The sequence below is a fragment of the Thunnus albacares genome, chromosome 4 (genome assembly GCF_914725855.1).
Source record: "Thunnus albacares chromosome 4, fThuAlb1.1, whole genome shotgun sequence".
Lineage (NCBI taxonomy): Eukaryota > Metazoa > Chordata > Actinopteri > Scombriformes > Scombridae > Thunnus > Thunnus albacares.
The window spans coordinates 19,167,411-19,188,405 of NC_058109.1; the positions used below are offsets into that span (position 1 = coordinate 19,167,411).

The 20,995-nt window shown below is 39.8% G+C and overlaps 2 protein-coding genes across 9 annotated transcripts in view; both read left to right on the forward strand.

The window, feature by feature from the left end:
- Positions 1 to 99: 99 nt before the first annotated feature.
- Positions 100 to 9,126, forward strand: bap1 (BRCA1 associated protein-1 (ubiquitin carboxy-terminal hydrolase)). Of its 3 annotated transcripts, none has more exons than XM_044347859.1 (17): positions 100 to 306; positions 597 to 626; positions 780 to 834; positions 1,123 to 1,255; positions 1,504 to 1,623; positions 3,163 to 3,224; positions 3,384 to 3,526; positions 3,932 to 4,010; positions 4,106 to 4,229; positions 4,622 to 4,760; positions 4,940 to 5,073; positions 5,910 to 6,043; positions 6,167 to 6,630; positions 6,850 to 7,091; positions 7,275 to 7,367; positions 7,460 to 7,532; positions 8,112 to 9,126. In XM_044347859.1, exons 1-17 carry the CDS (start codon positions 270 to 272, stop codon positions 8,243 to 8,245), a joined length of 2,196 nt encoding a protein of 731 aa, XP_044203794.1. In that variant the 5' UTR covers positions 100 to 269; the 3' UTR covers positions 8,246 to 9,126. The 3 variants fall into 3 exon arrangements, with proteins under 3 accessions (XP_044203794.1, XP_044203792.1, XP_044203793.1); XM_044347857.1 differs by having other exon boundaries at positions 101 to 306; positions 4,889 to 5,073; XM_044347858.1 differs by having other exon boundaries at positions 101 to 306; positions 4,889 to 5,073; positions 6,853 to 7,091.
- A 1,937-nt stretch (positions 9,127 to 11,063) lies between these two features.
- bsnb (bassoon (presynaptic cytomatrix protein) b) overlaps positions 11,064 to 20,995 on the forward strand; it is a 67,548-nt gene continuing 57,616 nt past the window's right edge. For all 6 annotated transcript variants that reach the window (XM_044347836.1, XM_044347837.1, XM_044347833.1 and 3 more), the window contains exons 1-2: positions 11,064 to 11,395; positions 19,936 to 20,329. In XM_044347836.1, coding sequence (XP_044203771.1) covers positions 11,217 to 11,395; positions 19,936 to 20,329 — 573 coding nt within the window. In that variant the 5' untranslated portion in view covers positions 11,064 to 11,216. The remainder of the gene's footprint in view (positions 11,396 to 19,935; positions 20,330 to 20,995) is intronic.

Consider the following 20,995-nt stretch of genomic DNA (forward strand, 5'->3'; position numbering starts at 1 on the left):
TCTTTAATTCACTTATTTTGCTCTTGTTCAGACTACAAGAAGTCGCGGGTTGAACTATTTTTCTTTTTTTTTCTTTTTTTTTTGTTACCACTCGTCGTTTCTTGATGACGTAGATTGCAGGCGGCCAGTTCTGTCTATTGTGTTTATCTTGAGCCCTGCACGGTTGTGTCGTGAATGGATACAGCGTTGTCGTTAAAGATTATTACCCCTCTTTCGGACATGGACTGGAAAACATCTTAAATATTAGTCAACTGCGCACAAATGCAAACATGAACAAAGGCTGGTTGGAGCTCGAGAGTGACCCAGGTGAGAAATTTCGACAGACAGCACAGCTAACTAACGTTAGCTTCTGTATAAAGCCAGATGGACAGTTTAGCTTCTTAAGCAGCTTGACTTTTTAAACTCGTAAAGCAACTTTAACGCAACAGAACATAACAAAACCATGGTTAACTTGAATGTTAAAGTGCATTGTCTTCTGCGAGATGATGGTTACTCGCTCCATCATCTTACAGAAGACAACACACTCTCCACTACTGTAGATGAGTAACGTTTCGTGTTAGTTACTGAACCCTGAATTAAATGTTTTACTATTTCAGGGCTGTTCACTCTACTGGTGGAAGATTTTGGTGAGTATTTCATATATAGAAACCTTCAATAAAGCTGCAATGTGGAAAAAAAGACACTATACTGCCAAAGTATCACCATTTGAATCTTGTATGTATGTGAAGATGAAAGTAATCGTGGCAAAAGAAAACTTTTTTTTTTGGTGCGTTCTGTAGGAGTCAAAGGTGTCCAAGTAGAGGAAATATATGATCTACAAAGCAAGTGTCAAAGGTATGTAACTTTAAATCTGTCTGGTGAGGAATAGATGCATGTACAATAGCTACTGATCAAAAGTGTGGACACACCTTCCCATTCACTTGAATGAGAAAGTGTGTCCAAACTTTTGACTGGAACTGTACATTAAGAATTTCACTACAGTTTCTTTACAATTTCACGCCTGAGTATAAGTAGGGAATCTACCATAGTTGTCCATTTTATAATGAAGCGTCTGTCTCCTGTTCTTTTTTGTACTTTAGCAACAACATGTGAAAAGTATTTGTACTTGATTTTATGTTTCAGCCCTGTCTATGGCTTCATCTTCCTGTTCAAGTGGATTGAGGAACGTCGATCCAGGAGGAAAGTTAACACTTTGGTGGATGAAACCTCTGTCATTGATGAGGAAATTGTAAATGATATGTTCTTTGCTCATCAGGTAAGCTATAAGTGATCATAGATGTTGGTAGTTATTGTAATTATTGACGTCTTAGTGATCACTGTACAAACTGGTTTATTTTTTTGAAGTCATAAAAATTATACATCATTTATGAACTGTAAAATTTCAAAGCTTAGTGCTGTCACCGATGTAACGTTGCTCTTGAGCAGATAAAAAAACATGATTCATGCAGTTCTTTCTTCTTGCTCTGACTTGTTGGGTGTTTACTCTGTCATTTTTCTATCTAGCTGATACCAAATTCATGTGCCACCCACGCGTTGCTGAGTGTGCTTCTGAACTGCAGTGGCGTTGAGCTCGGCACCACCCTTAGTCGCATGAAGGCTTTCACAAAAGGCTTTAGTCCCGAGGTAAGATGACCTCACACTCATTCGTGTATGTCTGTTATTTCTAGTGTAATATAATACTGTGTTTTTTGTTCACAGTTTTCATTTGACAATCAGCTCTCAGATTAGTTTTTCCTTTAGCTGCAAAGTGTTGAGAGATCATAGGAATTTGACAAAACCTATATAGGATTTATGAAGAGAGAGTGAAAATCAGTTAGGAAATCAGTATTTATTTTTATATTAAACGTATGAGAGCGGACATTGGACATCTACAAAAAAATGGTAATAGATTTTCAAGCTTATCCAGCTAGTTATAGTACTTTAAACATAATTTTAAATCAGGATATTTCTCCATTTGTATTAGCTGTGACCTTCTTGGGTTGCTTTCCATTTGCTAACGTGGCTCCTCACCTCCCTCGTGTCTCTTCCTCACACCTTAGTCCTTCCCTGCAGGGATGGGAGAGAGAGAAAGAGAAGCGAGGAAGAGACTTGATGGTAGAGAAATTGTATTTACCAAACGAGACATCCTCACCTCCTCTAGCTACATTTTTAGGAGATGGCAATTACTCATGACGCACAGAATCTCAACTGTCAAATGTGTAGAAATACATAACAGTAACTTTTTTTAAGTTTAAAAGACAAACACTTGGGGCCTGATGACTGCTACTCCAATACTAATTTTAAATCTATTGCAGTATCACAGGATGTGACTGATAGAAATAACACAAATTAACAAAATTGAAATGCGTATTATTGAAATAACAGAGTGGATGTGAGGGAACCATAAAAACAGCTAAATTTAAAATAAAATTTACTGCATAATTAGTTTGTGAGAGGCTGCAGCAACAGAAAGTCTGACATCCTTTTCAGGCTCAGGCTGAAATTATAGGGTTGATAATAATAACTGCAGCTGTATATTACTATATAGCTGTATGTTTTTCCTGGAAGAGCCAAGATGGCCTTGGAATGTACAAGAATAAAAGAAAAAGAAAAGAAAAGTATTTGAGCTTCTGAAGAAAAAGGAGAAAAAGTTGCAATGATTCAGATTTTACAAGGATGTAATATTCTTAATTTATGAATAAATATGAATAACTATCAAGCTGTTGGTTGTGGAGTTTCCATTGGTAAATACCCTGATCTACAGCATTACAGTCATGCAATGTTAATATTACAGTAATGTGATTTACAGTTCAGCAGCTTCTTCATCGTCCCATCAGATCAGCTGATCAATCAATAAACAGATTCTGATCAAATGGGGTGTTGCTGTCCGATTTTAAGAAGAACTTCTTCATGGGACATCGATGTGGTTCCTAACTCCAAGCTCCTCTTGGAACATCCTAGATGATGAAGGACAGATTTATCAATCTCCGGGTCATGAGCCAGAAGACAGAGGAGTGAGGATGGGAGAAAGTATAATTAGCTGCATGGAAAGCGCCCTTGATCTGAATTGCTCACTTTTATGCTATCTCTCTCTCTCTCTCTCTCTCTCTCTCCCTCCCTCCCTCCCTCGTCCTCCTCCCCTGCTGTCATGTTTAACTTTAAATTTTCATGTTTTTTTTTCAGAGTAAAGGTTATGCAATAGGAAATGCCCCTGAGCTTGCCAGAGCACACAACAGCCATGCCAGGTAAGTTTCAGTCAGTGGTTCCCTTTTACATTTCGAGGTGTCTCTGATTCTGTGAAAAAAAAAAAAAAATCTTGTGTGATTGGTCTGTCATCCTCAAGGAGATGTCAGGCTTTGTGCATTGATCAGTTTCTCAAGCTCTCACTCTGTGTTTCTATGGAGACCGGAGCCCAGGCACCTGCCGGAGAAACAGAATGGGATCAGTGCAGTGCGGACCATGGAAGCCTTCCACTTTGTCAGCTATGTGCCCATCAAAGACCGCCTCTTTGAGCTCGATGGACTCAAGGCTTACCCCATTGACCATGGTAAGAGTACATACTGGTGCAGAAGAGAGTCCTGCTCTTACTTTTACTACTTTGTCACAATCATTCTGGTTACTGAGCTCAAGAGTTTGTTTATGTTTAATGTGATTGTAATCCATTAACTGTCCCCTACAGTGCATAGCCTGAACTCTTCAGTCATGGACTCATTGGGTGTTTAGTCCAAGTTAAAATCAAAAAGGGACCTTTTGTTCTCAAGGCCCCTAAACAACGTTAGAGTGTTCTTCCAGAAAGGACCAAGCAATCTGACTGTTATCTAAACACGTTTATACAATAAAGCATTATTCTAAGGGATTTCTTTCCTTGGAGCTATATAAATGCATTTAGTGATGTTTTATTCATTTCTCCTGTTGTGAAACAAACAAACTATAATATTACACTATATTTTAGGGCCCTGGGGAGAGGAGGAGGAATGGACTGATAAAGCTCGGCGGGTTATCATGGAAAGGATTGGACTGGCCACTGCCGGGTGAGTCTTGAACCAGTTCGTAAGTAGAAGAGGTTCAACTTCTCTACAACCTTCCCAAAGCTTCATTCTCATGCTACTGCTCCTCTCTTTCTCAGTGAGCCATACCATGACATCCGCTTCAACCTGATGGCAGTGGTGCCTGACCGCAGGATGAAGTACGAGTCCAAACTGGATATTTTAAAGAGGAATCGACAGACTGTTCTGGAGGGTCTACAGAAGGTCAGGAACTAATAGAAGTCTCATCACAGGCAGATCACAATCCCACAGCTCTTTAGTGTTTTCAACTCACACCTGGAAGCTGTGTGTTTAGATGATAAAATGATGTGAGCAAGAGAGAATATGTGAGCAAGCTGCAGATGACTCTGAACTGTCACTTTGTTTAACCTCATTTAAAAAAATAGATTTGATAGAATTGTCATAACTTTTGCCACTTTTGTGGTGTCTATTAATACTCCTAATGATTCAAAGAGTGTTTTATACTTTTTTCAAAAGTATTTTTAAGGGAAATTAGATGGAGTCGAAATTTATCCAAGCATGCCTCCCTTAATCATGTCTCCTGACAAAGTTTTTTGAGGGGCTAACTAAAGTATTTTGTATCTTCATGTCTTCAGATGATCCGGCTCACCCAGCCCGAGCTTGTCCATGATAAGAAGCAGCAAGACTCTTCCTCTCCTGATGATAGCACCACTGCAATCAAGAAGGAGGCAGATGCGGAGCCAGTTACATCCCAAAGAGATCAGGCTTCTTCAGGTGCTTCAGTCAGCTTTTATCCTCCAGTCTTTTTATTTATTTATTTTTTAATATATCTTGTAAATTGTGACGGAACTTATCACAAACATTTAACTGATGTATTTAAATACACTGACTTCTATTTTTAGATTCAGTGGATGAGTCAGGAGGTCAGTCTAAAGATGCCCCATGTCCTTCAGGAAACACCAAGGTCATGGGCAAACCACCAGTCCCTGCAGGAGGAGGCTCCCAGCAAGTCACCAGTACCAACCCCATCGTTCAACGCCTGCCTGCCTTCCTAGACAACCACAACTATGCTAAGTCTCCAATGCAGGTAAGATGGGAGGAGGAGTGTATAGGTCCTGGCTCAGAAAGGACACTTTTACCGATATGAACCAGATTCTTCTCCAGTTTTGGCCTCTAAATAACTTCAGATGCTTTAGTTGTAATGTATGATTAGTGTTTTGTTCAGGGCTGCAAGTAATGATTTTTTTTCAGATAGATATTATTGATAGATATTTGAGGAAAAGAAAACCGGTAAATCTTTATGATTCTGAAGCTGGAATTAACAAATTTGGGGCATTTTTGCTTACTTTTTTTTTTTTTTAAATAGTTAATTTATTTAGTAGAATTGAATTAGAACTGGAATCAAGTTGTAGATTCATGTTCTGTCAATGAACTAATAATTTAATCAACTTATTGTTTCTCCTGTCAGGATTCTGTTCAGGTTTTAGAGATACTGTATGTATTTGACAGTGTCGTCCATAACAAATACAGAGTACATATTAAATAGCAGGCTTTTTAAGAAACTGTTCTGTAGTTTGGGTAAAGATAAGTAGAATCAAATGGTGTTTTGTCTTGATGTTTGCCTTTTGTCAACATTTTGGATTATGTTCATTTTGTTACCATGAAAATACATTTGATCTAAACAGACTCCAGTGTTAGATTAATGGAAACGTTACTTATTCAACTCTTCCAGCAAGTAGAACAGATCTCGCTCTGATCTCCATCAATCTCTAACACTGTTCTGTAAAACTGATTCAAAGAAGATTTTAATTGTCTTTCTTTTTCTCAGATACTATTTTTTTTTTTAAGCAGCCCAATTTATCTTTGGACCATAAAATAAACAATTTTTCTGTGAGGGTTTATTGGAGATTCTCTGATTGGCAGGAAGAGGAGGATCTTGCTGCTGGAGTTGGTCGCTCTCGGATGCCAGGGCCTCCCCAACCGCCATACTCTGATGACGAAGATGACTATGAGGACGAGGATGAGGATGTAACTGGTTCTGCAGGCACATCAAGCAGGTCAGTGTTGTAAAATGTGTCCTATTTTGAATAAAAGCGTAATTGTTGCTTTTATAGATTTATGTTAGGCAATTTTCAAGCTTGAGCGTTGGCAGTTTCTCATTTACTTTTCTTTTTTTAAAGATTTAGGCGAAAGGCAAGTCTGCGATCACGAACAGGACGTGTAGGGACTGGAATGGAGAGCCAGATTGCCCTGAGTGTCCTGGCTGAGAAACTGAAGAAGGAGGTCCAAAGGAAAGATGCCTTAAACACACCTCTTTCTGTACGCACAGAAGGCCGCACTGGGGGCATTTGTATCACATCTGCTTCACAGCCTTCCCCCACACCCAGCAACGAAAGCACCGACACAGCATCTGAGATCGGCAGCGCCTTCAACTCCCCACTGCGCTCGCCCGCACGCTCCCAGGCTGCCACGCGTCCGTCCAGTCCAGTGGCATCCCATCTGTCTCGCGTGCTGTTTGGAGAAGATGAGATGCTGAGGCTAGACTCCAGACATAACCGTGCTGTCAGAGAACTGGGTCCCTCTGTCAGCGTGGCCTTGCTACACCTGCAGGAGGATGGAGTCATCTACGCTCTTCCACCATCTGGTGAATACACAAGATGGTTACTTTCATCCATTTTATTTACAAATGTGGTTTAAAAGCCCCTGCTGAAGTAACGATCTGACCCTATCACCTCACATTTAGAATATTAACCATTTTAGACGGTAAAAGTAAACTGTTTGGAATGATATTACATACATTTTTATTTTGATAATAAATTGTTAGTGTCTTGTAGTATTGATAGACTTTCTGTTGTCTGTTCAGCAGATTTAGCTGCTGATGGCACCAAGCAGCCTTGCACTCCTGAGAAGATAAAAGACAAAGAGCAAGCAGGCCTCGCAGCAGCGGAGAAAGAAGGAGTGAACGAGGGAGACGAGGGACCATCTGTGGACGTGAAAGAAGAGGAGAGCAAAGATGGAGCAGAGGTGAAACCCAGCAAGGAAAAGCTTAACGCTACGGAAACTGCTGCAGACAGCAAGCTCCCTGGGGATAAGTACTCACCTAAAGTAAGTCCAGAAAATTCCTGGTGTTATAATCTACTGTAGTACGGTGCCTTACTCTGCTCATCGGTCTGCCAAGATTTTTTTTTTTTGTATTACAGTAATTGTGCTGCCAATTAGGGAGCTGTGTGCTAAAAATATATAATAAGCAAACACACAGAGCGGTTCATCTTATTCTGTCTCCTGCAGGAGTTGCTCGCACTGCTCAAGTGCGTGGAGGCGGACATTGCCAGTTATGAGGTGTATCTAAAGGAGGAAGTAGAGAAGAGAAAGAAATACAAAGTAGGTTTTGTTTACCTAGAACCAATCAAATAACCTCGTGTGAGACGTTTTTATTAGCTTTCAATCAAAATCTTTTGTTTTCATTTGTTCAGATTGATGATCAGAGGAGGACCCATAATTATGATGAGTTCATCTGCACCTTTATATCAATGCTGGCCCAAGAAGGTAAGTTAAGATCACCATCTCCTCTTCTTTTATTTACTATTTTAACTTGATCCCCTCTCATCAAAGCAACATTTGAAACTTTTGTAAGTTACCTATAAATTCCTGCTTTCTGGTGGTGTCCAAACATTGTACACATCTGAAGTTACTCACATCACCTCATATTTATGGATACTTCGTGCTGAACGTCAGAGGTAAGTATTGCACTGAAGGGGGGGGAAAGTGCACAGTAGTGAGCATCCCCAAAACAAAAAGTCTCATTAATCCCCATAGGAATATGTGTAACTGTTTGAATATGAATAATTGTTTATGACAAGACAATTAACAGAACAATTAGAGTTTTTTTTTCTCAAATTTTAATATAGGGCTGTGAATATTAACAATTAAAATACCCATCCAATCAGAAATGCATACAGAAGCACTTTTTTCTATTAACAGCAGATATGACATTATTGCATACACTTGCATAACTCTGCATTAACATTTTAAACCATCAGACACAAAAAAAAACCTCACTTGCTTTGTTGGTATTTTCATCATTTCTTTGTTCCTTTGTTAATTCTGACCTTGTATCTTCTGCAGGCATGCTGGCCAGCCTCGTGGAGCAGAACATTTCAGTACGTCGTCGGCAGGGAGTGAGTATCGGCCGCTTGCACAAACAGAGGAAACCTGATCGCAGGAAACGCTCCCGACCTTACAAGGCCAAACGCCAGTAATTGTAAAACAATCATAACTTCTGTGAGCACCAAGCAATCAAAAAAAAAAAAAAAAGAAACTGCTGCACTCCTGAAACTCTCTCATACAGGCAGTTTAGTGTTGTATTTTAGTCAAAGCCTCCTCTTCTTCATGAAACTGACCCTGTTTGGTCAGCTCTTTTATCACTTATGTATATATGTACTACCATTTTAGTATCAATGTAAATTTTTCTTCTTTCTTGTGCCACTTCTGTCTACAGTTTGTAAATATGAAAAAGGCCCCAATGATGAACCTGAATGCTTTTTCGTCTTGCAAGGGTTTTAATCTTATTAATAGATCTTCTCTACAGTCTTCTGGTTAGTACAGTACAGTCATTTGTTGGAATATGGATCTGTATGTCACAAAATTACAATTTGATAACCAAAAGTCAATATTTCCTCAACTGTATCCCTCACTGATGTTTTCCCGGTGCCAATGAAGTATTGAATGTTTGGACAAAAACAGGCCATGTGTTCTATTCATGCACATCATTTCAGTTTATATATATTCACTACTGCTATATAATTCACTGTATAACATGCATAACGACATTCCTCATGAACGATTTTAAACTCAAAGAAGTCACGATGCGTCTTTTCATTGGAATGCCTATCAAGGGTCTCTAGCTGTATGTGTATTTCTCTTGAGATCCTGCACATGAAAAACAATCTCTCGTGTTATTTTTGTACCTGAAATGGATCTCAGAATGGAGCGAAAATGAAGTTGCACTTGTGCAGTCGTGTGTTTTGTACATATGTATCTGTTAATTAGCTCAGCATCACATCCGTACACTGAGCTCACTTGTTCTTTGTGCTTGCCAATTCGTACTACAATAAAGTCATTTAAAATGTCTTGCTTATAATCCAGATTTCTTTATATGTTTTTTTTTTTTTTTTAAGTGCCTGACTCAGGATTTCAGTGTTTTCGAATGACAGTACTGCATTAGTTTGATGTAGGATTCAACCTTATAGTACAGCATGTTAACAAAAGTTACAAATAGGAAGTTACAAATCTTATCAGCTTTATTAGGTTTATTAAATAGAGTCTTTTAGTGTAGTGACAGTTAGTGTACACTAGGGAGAGCAATCATTCAGAGAGGAGTGGGACCATCTCAGAATTATTTCCCTACTTTGCTGTCAGGAGATACTATTCCCTTTCCCTTTGATGTAGTATTCTTAATGATTATTGAACTGGTATTTTGAATTTGCCGGACCACTCCCATTTTTCCTTAGTTTTTATTTGATGGTTTATGTGTTTTAGACAATTATATTGGCTTTTTATTTTTAGTCATTATAAATGTATGTCATTTGTGGTGAAATGCTGTAAATGTTCTACTTTGTAGAATGAAACAGTCCACATTAATTTGAGCGATAGGTAAAATGTGAGATCTTAACTTGAGTTATATCCTCGATCATGCCACTGGCAGGGAAATATTAAGTTTGCAATTTTGCAAGGTTCATGTACAGTTTGAATTTTAATGAATTAATTAAGATTTTATTTTATTTCTCCTCAGACATTGCCAGTCTTTACCCCAGGATGTCTGAGCTCTGATACTGTATAATGATCTTGTGTAATGACACTGGCTCTCTGGCAGCAGGAATCTACACACAGTATTTGGGAGTCGGAGCTAAAAAAAAAAAAAGAAAAAAGAAAAGAAAAGAAAAATACCCCTCAGCCACACATTTTCTGTGCAGCAGATGTTTGAATCAAACAAATCCATGCTGCACTGTTATGTCACCACAGTTTGCCTGTAATTTGGTTAGAGCAAGATCTGCAGCTGGCTTCATCACATAGCCTAAAACCATATAATAATTGTAAAACATGCTAAGGACATTTCATTATGGTTATGGTGTGATACTGACATTGTGACTTGTTTAAAAAAATATTCATAATTTACATGAATGCATATGCATAGTCCAGCAAACCATGTGGAAATCAATATTAACAGTTATTTTAATTATTGATAATATTTTCTTGGTTAGTTTATCAGCCATTTGGTCTACAAATGTTAGAAAATAAAAAAAAAATGCACACAAGCATTCAGTTTAATACAACAGACTTAGAAACCAGCATATACTTACGTCTGTAAGTATAGCAAGTTAACCAGTACATTTGTACATTTTTGCTTATTGCTTAAAAGACTTACATTATTAGCCTAATCAGCTATCAAAATATAGCCTAGTTGTTGATTTATTTTCAGGGGGTTGACCAGTGGATTAATTGAACAATTGTTTCAGTTCTAGAAAATATTGTGATAAATTAAAATCATCATGATCCAAAGTCCCACAGGAAAGAAAAAGCAAAATGTAGTCAAACATGATGAAAGACTCACATTTCAAACATGAAGCCGATTATGTTTCTGGCAAGACCCATTATTTAGGTCAGTGGTTTTCAAACTTTTCCACGTCAAGGACCCCGAAATTGACACAGATTAGACCACGGACCTGATAAGATCTGATAAGATTTTTGCTTTTATGAAACCCATGACCAAAATAGTAATACATTCTGTCACTGTGTTACATATGGATGGAATTATAGTGAAAATAAATTATTCCCCTTTTTGCTGGGGACCCCTTGGAAACCCCTCAAGGACCCCTGGGGATCCCCGGACCCCGCTTTGAGAACCACTGTGCATCCTAGATAGCCGTGAACTGAATCTGAGAGGTCCCAGTGGTCTCCAGTCATGTGCCGCTCAGGGCTCAGAGGTATTTGCGTGGTGACTCGAGATAACCGAGCGCTGTGAGCGCGCACGTACGAGGCACTCCAGTTCCCACCCTTTGCGTCAGCGCGCTCCCTCACCCTCTCCGTCAACGCGCGTGCTCCGTGCGGGGATGCTGAATTGTAGGTGATGATGGCGGAAGGGGAGCAGCGCTGAGTTTCATTTGAGTTTTTGTCACAGCTGTAGAACCGTCTACAACAGCGTTTCTCCGCGTCGACACCTATCCCGAGGCGATGGGGAACGAGGCGAGTATGGAAGGGGAGGGACAGGCGGGACAGCCCGGCCCCGCCGTCCCTGCAGCGGGGGCTCCGGCTTCCATTTCAGCACCACCGGACTCTGGACAGCTCATCAAGCCGAGCAATGGAGCGCCAGCCGGAGGAAGTGGGGCTGGACCCGGGCCGGGGATTAACAGGTAGCCGCGATAGCTAGGACGCTTCTCCGCCGAGCTGTGGAGAGAAATCAGGGAGGCAGCGTGCCGTGTTCCGTACATCTGTGCGATGTGGAGCGTAGATAGCTATAGGATCATCCGACTGCGTGGAGATAGACTTGAATGGGTTCTTAATTATTTATTTCAATATCCTTGTCAACACAATTCACCACCCCCTTTTGAGACCCATTTTCGCTTTTTTTTCTGGCAGCACCACCCCATTAGTCAACGTTAATTTGGGTCGAACTCAAATCTAATATGCAACGCTTTCGATGTAGAATCAATAATATAAATAATATGGCTTTCAAACGTTACAATAAGGGATTTCTACGCCCGTTTTCACGCTGTCTGTGTTGAGGCATCACTAGCTAAATATCATGAATGAACGAGCGACGTTTTTTCCTCATAGTGAGGCAGTGCCAAGTAAATGTAAACACTTAGGGATGAATTTCAGAAATATTAATATTCTCACAGCTTCAGTTGATAAAGAAATAGAGGATATCAATGATGCAAAGTGTATTGGATCTCACGTTGAAGCATGGTGGGCTCCATTACTGGTTCATTTCCTGAACATGCTTCGACATCATTGAATTCAAAGTCATTCTGAGAAATCACCTTCCTCCTGGTGATGAGACGTCCGTATCTTGATGTCAGCGTTGATGACAATGCTATCATCAGATAACACCGGCGTCATTGTGAGCACAGGACCATAACGCATATATATATATATATATATATATATATATATATATATATATATATATATATATATATATATATATATATTTATATGCCATATAGCTGCCTCACTTATCAGATCTCAATCCAAATCAATATGCAGCCAGTGGAAATTGTTTTTCACCACCATCAGCTGCACAGAAAAAAAGGCTTCATTTCTTCTGGAGGAGTGCATCTCTCCATAAGAAACCCAGACACTGAGCGCAGACATTGACAGTGTTATGTCAGCCTTACATGACAATATTTCCTTATTTGGCTGTCACATTAGTAAACCCCATTGTTGGGTTATAACAAAGCAATGGAAGCTATTCAAATATTGGCCTTTTCCAAGAAAAAGAAAAGTGTTTAGTCACATGTAGTAGCCTGTAGGTCTGTATTTTTCTGTTTGGGTGTGTGGGAGGGATTAGCCGTCCAACAAGATCAGATATTGCCTTAATTACACAGTTCAACAGTTGTAGACCTGAATACGCACAAGCAAAAGGCACAGCTGCGTCTTGTATTTGCCACACCTGTTTACAGTCTCTCTGTACCCGTATGTTAGCCTGCCATCCAAATAGATGTCTAGCTTTCTTTGTGCTACAAACCCTTCCTTCGTCACTGACTTATTGTGTGATTTCTGCTATTACAGAAAATGGTTGCAAGGAGTCTGCCACAGTAATTAGAAAATCATATACCTTTAATAGTGTTTAATAGTCTTCTCCATGTTTCTATTAGGGAAAAAAACATTCACTGTTCATCTTGTATATTCACTGAGGGGCAGGTTGGAAGTTCATAGCTCCCATGTAGCCTCGTGATTCTTTTATATCTTGATTTTGTATCTTTTGTACCCACCCTAAGGTGTCTCATAAAGTGATGGTGAGTGCTGAGAGACTGAGTGTGCAAAAGAGACAGAGAGAGGGAGGGTGAGAGAAAGAGACACAGAGAGAGAGAGTATATCATATGGCTGATTAAAATGGTTTTCTTAAGATCACGGCCCCACATTCAGTCTGAGAATACTCTCCCACAAAGAACTTGTAAGAAACAATGAAACAGTGGTTGAAACTGTAGATAGGAGACTTTCATCTTAATTAAAATGAGGTGCAGCATTTTATGAGTTAGCCTATTAATATGAATGGGGACATAATATGCTATATATAACCTTATTCAGAAGTGAATTCCATTTAGGCCTTTTTGCTCTATTTCAGGCCATATTATGTTTTATTCATCGCAGTCAAAGAGCAAAATCTGAACATACATAAGAATCCATGAAGCTAAGGGAGTCACCCTACTCTACTATTTCACAAAGCATCACAATGGTTGTTTTCTTCTCTAATCATAACAGCTTTGACCAAGTGCACAGTCATCCTGACCTGATGACCATAACTGACAAGCATTCAGAATCGCAAGAAATACTGCCTTGTGTTGCGCGCCCCACATATTTCCTGTGTTTACGACAATGTGCTCAGTGTGTCGCTGCTATATTGTCGTCTCATTGTTTTCTGTTTAACAGCTGAATTAGCGAAGACCTACGCTTGCTCCATCATGTAGCAGCATATGTTATAAGTCAGCATGTTCAACATACGCCATTGACATTGGCTTTAAATCATTAAGCCGCATAAATCAATATAAATCAAAATTCTATTACAAACCCAAACAAAGCTAGAGCTCATAAAACCGGTGAAAATAATTGACACAGTCATGTTCTAAGACACAGTGTTCAAACAGTATGCCCTCATAATTAATTTACCCTTAGCAATAGTGTGTAGCCTACACATACCAAATGGTTGTCGCAACTCAAACAAATAATGCAAAAGCAGCTTTCGTATTATTTATGACACTATGACAGCTGTGGGAAACACAAGATGAATAGCTACCTATGAGATATTGGCAGTGTAGTGTTGTTGTTCAGATTCCAAACTTAGACACTATACAGCATCCAAGCTTGTGAAAGCTGTGTAATCTTATTTAGAACACTTTTTTTTTTTTTTTTTGGATTTTCTTGGCATTTTAACTTCAGTGGCAAAATGCTGCAAGTTTTGTGTCACAATGACTTAAAATGCTTGAAATTCTGAAAGAAATATATTAAATTTTTAATGTTATACTTGGTGATGAAGTTGACTAAATCCACACATACTTCCCAGTGTGTTTCATGGTTTCATGGTCGAAGATACAGAGACTAAGCTGTGGCTGAAGCTGAAGTCTGCTCAACTGTCATGCGCCACACTGAGTATTTTAGCAGAACAGACACAGCGGTTAGTCTAGTTGCAAGCAGACACACTGGTGTGCCTGCCACCCATCTGAGTGACACCACAACAATCATTATAAAACAAAACATGGCTGTAATACACAGTTTGTGTGCCATCTTCAGGATCATTGTTTAAGGACCACTTGTAGTGATTTTGAAGTAGCTCACATCATGTGACGTTTCTTATATGACGCACCACAGCTCCTGCATTTGCATTTGACCATTATAGGATATATATATATATATATGTATCTCGACAGTCAATTTTCCCCTTATCAGTCTCTCAACTGGTCATTCATTATTTTTTTAGGGTGTCTGATGCTAAATGATGAAATGTCTGCAAATAATGAAAATAAGAAGTGTCCTATCTACCTCTGTCTGACACTCTGTCAGAGACACTGTAATAATTAGTTTAGTACATATTGTAACATCCTTGATTTAAGTTGATTCCTTTTCATTTACTGTGTCTGCAGCACAAAGTAGTTATTTGCTGCTCAAGCTCTGAAAGCTAACAACATCTACCAAACACCACATCTTTAAACAGATTCATTTTTCATTATTTTTGACAGAAATTTCTTAAATGTGTGTCAAGTTCTTTTTGTTCCACTTTAACCTTGGTAACGGGAGCTTATGAAAAGCACTTGAACACAGCAAACATCTTGTATAACAGCCGAGGGCCCAGCAGCCACAGCATGACAAAGTTCAATCTGACTTGCCGAATAATTATAAAGCTGAAAACTAAAACTATTTTCTTCTGAAAAAAGTCATTACATCTTTCCATTTTCTACTTCCAAAAGTTCAGTCAGTGACATGCTGGAAACTTTGTGAAAACAACAGTTGATGAAGAGAAATTTTCATAGTGGATTTACACTCAGCGTGATACCCTTAACATGCATTTGGTCATTTAAAACAAAAGGTGCATTTAAACATGTATGTAAACAAGTCTAATGCATACAGTATATTTCTACTTTAAACCTATAAATATTACAAAATTAAAGGCACCAGATGGATTTCACTCTGAAACCTGAACTACTCAGTTTCATTTCCACAGGACATAGGTATAAATCAATAAGAAACATATAGCATCTCTATTACAGAGATACTGATACATATATACTGTGTCCAGCTAGTCAAGTAGCCATCTATTATATAATTAGCCCTGTACTGTGGGACATGCTATATTTGACATATCAGATTTCAGTACGAGGCAACTGTTTTAAAAGGATAATAGATTTATATGGTGGAAAATGTACATATTTTATTTGTAAATGATTTTGATGATAATTGTTTACTTAAAAAGCTCTCTATTTTTCAGTAAACCCTTTCAAAGTAGTGTAATGGGTCCACACTTTGTACCAGCCACTACTTGGATTCACACTCTCAGAATTAGTATTGTCAGTTAAAACGTGGTTGTGGATACAACACTGCTGGAGGACGCTAAACATGGCTGCTGATCAAATCAAACTTCCATTTGATTTGATATTGAAAGAATCCTCTTACTCTGTATTCAACTGGAAAATGGATTTTAACATCATCAAACAAAGTTATTGTGTCAGAAACAAGAGAGGCTCCGACACTTGCACACATCAGTGAACCTTAAAATATTGTGTATTTTGTAAAGCTGGTATTCATATGTTTAAAAAAATGTTAATATATCCAGCTGTGTGATGGTGTGTGTTAAAGCAAATAAACCAACACATTTACTGTGGATGGAGACAGGCACCATATTCTGCTACTGATAAATGTTGATTGGCTTGTTGTGGCTTGTTGGTTCCAACCTGTGCTGGTTGACAAAGCTAACTCTGTTCAAAACATCAGCTCCACTGCGAGCTTGTGTGCCTACAACACGAGTATATACAACATATTCTATGATTGATATCGTCCTATAGCTGCTGTGTTAATTCTAACGCTGTCCATGTTGACTTGTTCAGTAGTGACACTGTGATATGGTCACATTAGTGAGGCTGCGTAGAGAATCCAACTCTCTTTCTGTTTCCTCACGATAGAGAGTTTCACAAGGAACTACTGTTACAGAAGAGTGGCAGCTTATAAACCCCTTCAATATTCACTTTGTGATAAAGCAAGCAATTTGCAGCGCTTTAGACACAAAGCCACAAGTTGTTCTCAATGGACTCTCATTTGCTGATGGATGAGAATATCTAAAGAAATCTTTTGAAAAGGTGTCTTCCAGTTTGAAGTCTTTTGTGAATCTTATTAAGTCATGCCCGAGGCTTTGCATAAATCACAAGAGACTCCACTTGGTGTCTTTTGCTATTCAAGTGATAATTATTATGAGGTATTACCTTCTATCTTGTGAGGACACTAGCATATAAGATTTAGACTTGGATAAGTGGTCGGTAGCTTTAGCATTATTCTCCAAAGTCCATTTTAGCCTCGAACAGAGCGAGAGTGGTGGTCAGCACGCAGTCAGTTGCAAATATAACAGTCCAGTGATAGTTTGAACAAGGTTGGAGTTGTGCAGTAGCTCAAGTCATCAGCAGTGACTCACAATTGCTAGGATGCTCTATTTTAATTCCTTTATTCCTCCCTTTATTTCCACCCTCCTCTCACTGTGGATGCAGAGACGCTGCTGAGACTGTCTTTGAAGATGACGGGCATGACAATACAAGGTCTAAGTTGTTGTGACAGTGGAAATCCTCCATCCCTATTCGACTATTTGCATTAATGCCTGAGGGCCAGAATGAGCAAGACAACCGAAAGTTTACAATACTGTTGTCTCATACACTACCTTTGTTCCAGCCGAACACATCGCTGAGGCCTGAACACAACAGCTTCAAAGAGTGGAAACAAGCCACAAGGAGCACTTCACAGAAACGGATAGAGACGATATAAAATATTCAGCATTTGCCTCTCTGTTGGCCAACGTTTTGAGTAGTCTGATATCACACCATGAACAACAGTAAAATCTTTCAACGGTATGTAAAGCTTCTGAGAGCTGAAGGGTTCTAAGATATACCACACGAGAAGGAGTACTGCAGTTTTTTGAAATTAAGTAGTATATAAGTTCAATTTTATATTTGCAATGCAGCAGTAAAAGGATACAAGCTCTACAGAATAAATAAAGCTCATCAATACAACATGAATTAGTGACTAATGTTCCTCTACTTATTTCCATTATTCCCCTCGATAACTAACTCCATTTTTCCCTTACTCATTGTTACTCACCCACTCGCCATTCTTCTCTCATCATCCCTGTCTTTCTCTCGATCACCCCAAAAGGTTGCTGCGGTGACGTTTTACAGCGAGCATTGCTGCTGATGTAAATGAAGATTGATGAAAGAAAAATTAAGCTGAAATGGTTTAATTTGATTAATTTGATGGGATAGATTTAATGCGTAAAGAATGGAAAGTTTGTGATGATGTCAATGTAATGTGTGTGATTAAGGGGCTGCTGTGGACTGGAGTAAATTTCCGCTACGTGTCTTTGTAAATTTGTGCTCATGCTCATTTTTGTGATTTCTGCCTCTCAAGGACTTGCAACTCTGTAGAAACCTTTCAATTTTCACTTTTATTATATTAGTAAAAGTAAAATGTTTCAAGGCCAAAGTAACTCTTTGTCAAGTACAGAGGTATCAAAAAGGAACATTATCATGGAATTTGCTGTGCTTAAGATGGGGTTTCTTTTGAATCAGTTAAACATATAGGGCCCAGGTCTAATATCCACCTTCTGTATCGAGGACTTAAAGCGGTCTATCAGGATCTGGTACTTAAATAATTCAGTGCCATCCAGTGGGAGGAGGTTCTCCAAGGCTACCTTGAGTCTTGCGAATACACTAGGGTCGCAGTGGACAAAGTCTGGTATGGTGGGCTTCTTGGGTCCCCCATGTAAGGGTGCTGGTGGATGCCCTGGAGATGCATTTCCTCTGTTTGTCTACCTGTCTGGACCATAGTGAAGCAACAAAATAAGCATATGATGGATGTGTCAGATAAGATGGTGCGGACCATGCGGGGACTGGTTCTACAGTAGAGGTTGTTGCACTGCTGCGTAATGGTCAGCTTGGTATCCATCTCTTTGTGGTGCAGAAAACTGACCCTGGCCTAGGTGTTGTGGTGGAGTATTTGGTTGGCTATGGTGTGAGTAAAGGCTGTCCTTCTCAGGTGGGCTATGTTCCGGTTTTGGAGGGGGACTAGAAGTAGTACAGCCTTTAATGACCTGTAGCTCCTGCATCATCCTGTCAAGACAGTCAATCATAACGTTTGCAGTAAAGGCTGACTCTGTTCGCTCTGTGATATTTTCTTATAAAGGAGCCCAATTATCAAGAGGATGTCTCTGGTGCGTCTGTGCCTGTGAGACAGAACTGGGAGTGCACTGTGAATGCATTTAAGGCGCCATTTCTGATTATATGTGGCCAGCAGGATAGGGTGGAGTAGCTGGGCATCACATTACGATGAGATGATGATGACTGTACTAGTGGATTATGATGGGCAGTTGCTATAAACCGGTTTTGGATTTAATCCTCTGTTCCTGGACGTACAGGCTGCAGGGATGGGATGTCATCTGTGGCTCCTCTCGAGGAGAGATTGAGGCAGTGGATAGAGGGTCTGGAGATATCCGGCCAGCTGCACCCTCTGTTAGGTATACCACATTGGGGCTTTCCTCTTCGGGGCTGTTGCCATGCTGGGCTGTATGTGAGTTAAGGGCAGATGATGTTGAAATAGCTCTGTGGCCGAGGGGTGCTAACTTCATAGTCTGCCAGGTGGAGCGGAAGATGAATATCACGCTTGGGACGGGTGGATGGTGGCGCACATATTTCCTCCCCTTGTTCAGTAGAATCCATCTTGCGACTGAAGATGGGGCCAGAATCTGGTTCGAAGGACCACAATGTAAAATAGGATAAGAATAGATCTGGACATATAGGATGGCCCTGGCTCCGGAGTGTCAATCAAAACACAAGAAGTCAGGATGGATAACTGTGTGAATTCAATAACATACAGCACAACAGTATGATCCCAGAGTAGGCATATGCATTATCTGTACATAAGGAAAATAGCAAAAAACACACATTAACAATGCAGTGCAAACTCCAGAAATTGCTTATTGTAAAGAGGTGATCTACTAATGCCTGGTAAGTATTTTACATACAGGAAATGTGAATGGCCTGTCAACACATATAACACTGATCACAACAGAGTATAACATTCATTCACAGCCTAACAGAGACAATGGTTTGGTAATCACCTTCAAATCTCTCAACGACTACTTACTTTGGTTAAGATAACATAAGTATATCAGCTTAAAAACAACATTAATAGGACTGACCAACATCTAAGTCTGGTAAGGCACTAGTATATGTTTTCAACTGATAACAACTAAACAATAAGGACAGAAGCAAACTTAGCAAACTTGCCCAATTAATCAGTTGTTTTTCATGCAGCAGAAACCTCCTCAGTCTCCTCACCGTGTCATTAGATTGTTAATTAGCCAGGAGCGCTCCTGCGATTGGTAGCACATGCCTGCGCATGCCCAGCCTCTGCACTATATCAAACCAAACCAGTTGTAAGCCTTTCTAACATTCTGTGTTCTCTTTACTCTCTCTGCCAGACCACCTCCGTCAGACCAGGGACCTAAAGCGGGAGTCCAGAGCGGTCACGGGACAGGGGACAGGTTGGCCTCGCACGACACCCCTCAGTCTTCCGCACCTCATGGAGAGCAGCAGGGCCAGGGTCACGTGGCCAGGAAGAGTCTGCAGGTGGATGTGGGTAGCAGCAGGACTGGGAGGTCCCCTTCTGTTTCCCCGGACCGAGGCAGTGTCCCCACCTCTCCTTACTCCGTGCCTCAAATTGCACCCATGCCCAGCAGCAAACTGTGCCCCGTCTGCAAAACCACTGACCTGATGGGCACTGGGGACGACAAGCTCACCTTCAACACCTGCACACAGTGCCGCTCCATGGTGTGCAACCAGTGTGGCTTTAACCCCAACCCTCACCTCACAGAGGTAGGTAGTGCTGCTCGGCTGAGATTCACAAGAATGATGACAGTGCTATTATTTTTCTTTATAGGAACTTTTCCTTCTTTTCCCCTCCAGTTTGATCAGAGTTACTGAACAACCAACCTGCTACATGAACAAAGATAATATAGAAGAAATGCAGGAGGATGAATGAATACAAGAATGTCGCCACTGTCACTCCACTTTGAGTTACACAGTCAGCATCTGCCATGGTGCATTCAGATGGAAAACAAAAACATCTAAAACTCTGGTAAAATAGTAAAAAAACAAAACAACAAAATAAAAGAAAAAACAGTTGTGCAATCGACTGCACAAATAATTTTAGAATGAATTCAGGCATACGTTTTTACAGACTGCCAAAGGCTAAAAAGGAGAGAAGCGCACGTATTTCTGAATGAAATGTAATAAAAAAACAAAATATTTTTACAAATCTGTCCACACAGACAACCAGGATATGCTTCAAAGTCCTGTTGATTTTTAACAGGCTGTCAAATTCTGCTTTTAAATAGGACCAAGTGTCTAGATGCCCTCAGGCTTTGTTTTGTGTAACATAATTTCCCCAGTGGCAAGTTACATATGTAAACATGTATGAGTCATACGTGTATTCTGACTCTCTGGTACATCACACAGGTCTCTGCTGATTCAAATGGCCTT

Coding starts and splice junctions, on each gene's coding strand:
- bap1 (XM_044347857.1), top strand. CDS start 270: ATGAACAAAGGCTGGTTGGAGCTCGAGAGTGACCCAG. Junction 307..596: donor GGAGCTCGAGAGTGACCCAG/GTGAGAAATTTC, acceptor TTACTATTTCAG/GGCTGTTCACTCTACTGGTG. Junction 835..1,122: donor CTACAAAGCAAGTGTCAAAG/GTATGTAACTTT, acceptor TTTATGTTTCAG/CCCTGTCTATGGCTTCATCT.